General features: G+C 40.7%; 1 protein-coding gene across 1 annotated transcript; it reads left to right on the top strand.

Moving 5' to 3' along the window:
- Nucleotides 1-327: 327 nt before the first annotated feature.
- On the top strand, nt 328-3,967 carry LOC105060852 (coniferyl alcohol acyltransferase). Its single transcript, XM_010944704.4, has 2 exons — nt 328-1,810; nt 3,042-3,967. Exons 1-2 carry the CDS (start codon nt 441-443, stop codon nt 3,121-3,123), a joined length of 1,452 nt encoding a protein of 483 aa, XP_010943006.3. The 5' UTR covers nt 328-440; the 3' UTR covers nt 3,124-3,967.
- The last annotated feature ends 1,311 nt before the right edge of the window (nt 3,968-5,278 follow it).

Raw genomic sequence — 5,278 nt, 5'->3', positions numbered from 1 at the left:
TCCCATGATCACTTCAAGATCTGCAGCTGGATTGATGATAGAGTTTAGAGTATTTTAAGATCCATGCAGGTAGAAACAACCGCTATCCTTCGAGTCTAAAGAACTTTTTATGCACGAATACAAGAACTAAATTACCAAACAAATCGTAAGATCTTACGCTAGATGCAGGCTAGTTGCCAGTCGGAATCTTTCGAAGGCTCGCGATTAATTGAGTGAACATAAAGATGCTTTTGACGAGGCGACAAGGACTTTGCAAGCGCCGAAATTTCAAGGACTATATCATCGTCATCATCGTCCTTATTCAGGTCACTTCCCATTGGGCGTTACATCTAGCAAATTGGGGATAACATCAGGACAAGCTTCTCCCCTACAAAACCCACAAGCTACCTTGTTCAACCCCAACCCCATCCTCTCCTCTTTTCTCCCTTCCCTTAAAAACGATGGTCGCCGGCGAGAACCACGACTCCGGCATCGCTGCAAAACTAATCAATCAAGGCATCATCAAAGTCACCGATGATCACCGGCAACCTTCTATCCTTCCCCTTTCGAACTTCGATCGCCTCATGGGTGGCTTCCCGGTCACCATCTTCTACGCATACCGCAAGCCATCCACCGGAGACTTCGATTCCATCGTAGCAGCCATCAAAACCTCCCTCTCAGAAACTCTCACTCACTTCTACCCATTCGCCGGACGAATCGTGCGCAATTCTGCGACAGGTGAGGCCGAGATCCTATGCAACAATGCGGGCATCAACTTCATGGAAGCCAGAGCTAGTGTTCCATTAGCTACCCTTGACTTCCATGACCAAAACCAATCTATAAGAAAGGTTTTGCTTCCAGTTCTACCCGAGCATCCTCTTAGCGTGCAGGTCACCGGCTACACATGCGGTGGCTTCTCCGTCGCTTGGTGCTTCGACCACCGTCTGGCAGACGCCACCGCCTTCATCAAATTCTTGAACTCATGGTCTCAAATTGCTCGAGCTGAGCAAGTTTCATCAGTAGCCATAAACCACGACCGGTCCATCTTCCGTCCGAGATCACCGCCGCTGTACGGCCCATCAGTCGGCCGGACTTACACCGTGTGCACTATGGACGATATCCTCAGCATGCCACCTAATGGAATCTCCCAGAAGCGTTCGTACTACGTGGAAGGCCCATGCCTCGAACGCCTACGGGAAGCTTCGAGCAGAGGAGTCTCCAAGAGAACCAGAACGGAGGCTCTGTCGGCGTACCTGTGGAAGGTCATGGCAAGAGCATGCGGTGGTGGCGACTCCAATAACCGTTGCAAAATGGGGTGGTTGATCGACGGACGGCGAAGGATGGCCGCGAGGAATCATGATGATTCCATGTCGAATTATGTCGGCAACGTCGTGTCGATCGCCGTCGGAGAAGAAAGTGCACAAGAATTGAAGCATCGGCCGTTATCACATGTGGCAGGGATCGTTTCGGGTGCAATCACAGAGGCTGCTAACGATGGTCATTTCTTGGATTTGATCGACTGGATCGAGTGCCACCGGCCGGGGATGATGCTGCCGGAGCTTTTGCTGGGACTTAGGGTGCCGGCGCTCGTGGTGTCATCTTGCCACAATATGCCGGTGATGGCCGTGGACTTTGGGTTCGGCCGGCCGTCTCTTGGCATGTTTTATTCCACAGTGGATCAGATTGGAGCTGGCTATGTGAACTTGGTTTCAAGTGGAAGGGAGGATGAAGGTTGGCTCGTGTCGACGTTTATATGGCCGGAGTTGGCTGACGCTTTGGAGTCGGATCCTGACCATGTCTTCCAGCCCATCACCGCCGATCATCTTGGCCGGTGAGAGTCTTAATCTTTTGTCTGAAGGCAATACCAAATCCCCTTGTGATACGTTCTTGATTGTATTGACTATTGAGTTACTTAAGAAACGGATTACTTGATACCGTATTAGCGAGCTTGTGGCGATACTCTATGCTAGCTCATGTGCATTAATTGTTTACCATCTTAAGTAACCCAAGGACCATTAATATTGTCAACTCTGCAGGCTTTGTTAAATCAATCTTGTAAATGTACACTTTGGATTATTCAAGCGTCGATAAGTTAATCGCAAATGTACACGTTGCAGTTTCGATTATTTAATGAATGATAAATTAATCGCATTTTGACGAGCTTGGTTTATGGTGCTTCGAAGTTGAGCATCATGCATGTGCAGGTATGTGCGTGGTTGTATGAATGGACATGGTAGAGATGGACTTGATAGTCATGAAAAATATAAATTTTTTATTTTTAAAATATTAAAAATAAAAATTTTTTATTTTTAATTTTATAATGTTAAAAATAATTTTAAGAATAGATAAAGATAGTAATATTGTAAGGATCTGAATGAATATGTGTTTAATTCTATATCGATTATGTAATGCATAAATTTTAGATATTTATATAGGACTAAAAATATCTAAATAATAATTCGAGGTTGGCTTTTTTTAGATAGAATTCTAATTGTGGCAGATATTATCAGATCATATAACCAGGGCCTCTCATCATTTTTAGACTGTGGTGTGTCTTCTAGGTGCAACCAGCACTAACAAGAGAAAGTCTCACATTATTCTGACTTGGAAAGATAGTTTGGCAGGGATGTTTTGAAGTGCGGTACATGCATGAGTTGAAATGGCAGCCAAGAGATGGATGTTAGGTGGGTCATTGACTTGGATTAGTGAACCTGCTTCCAAGCATTGGTCTAATGGCGAACTCATAGCTTTCAAAAGTGACATGGAGCGCGTCCACCTACACACCAGGTCATGGTCAAAAGGGAAAAGGCTACGTGATGCGTGTGGAAAAATTTGTTAATTATGGAAATTATCGACACCTTGATTGATTGTGGACAAAAAGTCTACAGTGGGCACGGAAAGAGGAGTCACCAAAGCCTATCAATTCATGTTTTTATCTCATTTTTCTTCGTTATTATTAGTCATTTCAACTTTTTGATTGTCATGATTGTGCTTACGCTAAAAATAATTTAATAAATTTTTATTTATCACACTAAAAGCCTATCAATTGTTATTTTTTTCAGGTCTCAGCGAAACTTTTGGACCCAAGCTCAACTCAGTTTGCAAATTCGCCCAACATACGCGGCGCAGGTCCATCCCAATTAATGCACGCTTGGCAAGCGTGGCTTCAGCATCAAGTGCAAGATAGGATGGCTGGTTGATGGGCGAGCTATAAGATGGGTTATCGTTGAGCAGTTATATTGAGAATTTGAAAGATATTTGATTTACCATCGAAATTAAAATTAAAATTTTAATTAAAATAGATAGAATGAGAATAAAAATGGTCATATATCCTGAAATATTTAGCTCCTAATTAAAATCTGAATTAGAATAGAGATTTGAATCTTTTAGGAGAGAATCGGAGTTGGATTTTAATGGGATTGAGATGTTCTCACTCTGTCCTGAAATTGAAAATGGAATGAGACTCTTTTCAATTAAATGGCTAGCATGGGAGTCATCTATTCTCCTTCTTATTTCAAGTCCCAACTTCCTCCAACCAAATCCCCCCCTTAGAGTCATTGGTGGTCGGCAAGGTGAGCGGATTCAGCTCCATGTCAAGATATGTTCAAAGTTAACTAATTGGAACAATCGCCGTGGGTCAATGATAAAGTTAGACCAAGATTCTGATAGGCTTAAGTAGGCTCATTTTGGTTTTGCTTTCATCATGCATGGGGTGAGATGTTGATGAACCATGAATTCGACCTATCATGACTCAATATGCTACTTCACACATTTGGAGATGTTTGGTGCAGGCTACGTGAACATGGCTTTCAATCGAAGAGATGGCAATTGTGGTTTCTGGTTTCAAGCCCAAGTCCGATCTTTAGTGGGTCTTGATCAAACCCACTAGAAAGGAACAATCCGAACATATATTGCACAGATCCACTACGATGTAAGTTTCAGGAAAATGTTTTCATGGGTACACTCCAAATCATGATATAAAGAAATCATCTTTCATTTATTAAATTTGGTCAAGTTTTGAATTGGTACAATATATAGTTGCCACCGTACAAGACATCTCAATTTTTTTTATGTGATAACCCTTAATTAAATTTATTCCCTTCTATTTTGTTATATCAAATTATACTTTTAGCTTCCGAGAGAATTCGTGGATTGCCAAAAAGATACCAAAATGACTTCATTACCAAAATACATGTATGAATTTCCATTGATCAGTTCCTCTTTGATAATCTAACATGCAGCAAACCCACACATCAGTTTGGTATGGCATGCCAGTTGTATTGTGCTGATTGTGTCACTGAGAAAGAGCCACGTTCTCTTTCAGAGTCTGGTTAGGCCTGAGGCTGGGTCAGTTATGGGCATCCAAGAGTTTCTTTTGGAGCTTATGTCTTTAAGAAGCTTTTTTTTTTTTTTGGGTAGAAAATCAAAATATATTAATAAGAAAGTAAAATTTTTTGTGCACCACGGATGATGTAGAAAATCTAATGTGGAGCACACCGTCTTATCCGATTGATCCACGTAGTCACCATTTTTCAATGCATATTTAATACCTGCAGGTCGGCTTTTTCGTTTAAAAATTTTATATGACGAAAATACTTATGTTATTTGAAAAAATTATGACATTCTACGCCCATATTATGACATCTTGCATCCAAAAAGTCATAATTTTTGTTCATAAAATGTCATAATATAATGCACAATGTCATAATATGCACATGATGTCATAATTTTTTCAAAGAATAGAGGTATTTTCTTCATTCAAAATTTTTAAACAAAAGAACCGACCTGTAGATATTAAATGCACGTTGGAAAGTAGTTGGACAAAAATATTTCTTTCATATTATAATATCTTAGGCCATATTATGACTAATTTTTTTCAAAGGACAGATATTTTCGTTATATAAAATTTTTAAATAAAAAAATCGACATGCAGGCATTAAATGCGCATTGAAAAACTATGACTATGTAGACCAATTGAATAAGGCAACGTGCTCCATGCCAGATTTTCTACATGCCCGCGGTGTACAAAGAATTTCTCTAATAAGAAGTCAGATCAGCACCGAAGGAGAAGAAACCAAAACAGTGGGCCATAGACAACTGCTTGGCCCAAACAACAACAAAAGAACCCCATGGTAAGACATGAAATAGATGAAAATGTACAAAAGCAAAGTTCCCTGTTACAACATAACATGGGTAAACTGATTCAAACCCAAAAATAGGAAGAGAGCAAACATAAAGTGGTAGAACAAGCCAACTAAGTACATGAATTTGCCTTTGCATAACCAACTTGTGCTCCAGA

Source organism: Elaeis guineensis, chromosome 4 (genome assembly GCF_000442705.2).
Source record: "Elaeis guineensis isolate ETL-2024a chromosome 4, EG11, whole genome shotgun sequence".
Taxonomy (NCBI): Eukaryota; Viridiplantae; Streptophyta; class Magnoliopsida; order Arecales; family Arecaceae; genus Elaeis; species Elaeis guineensis.
This window is presented reverse-complemented; position numbering and strand designations above follow the sequence as displayed.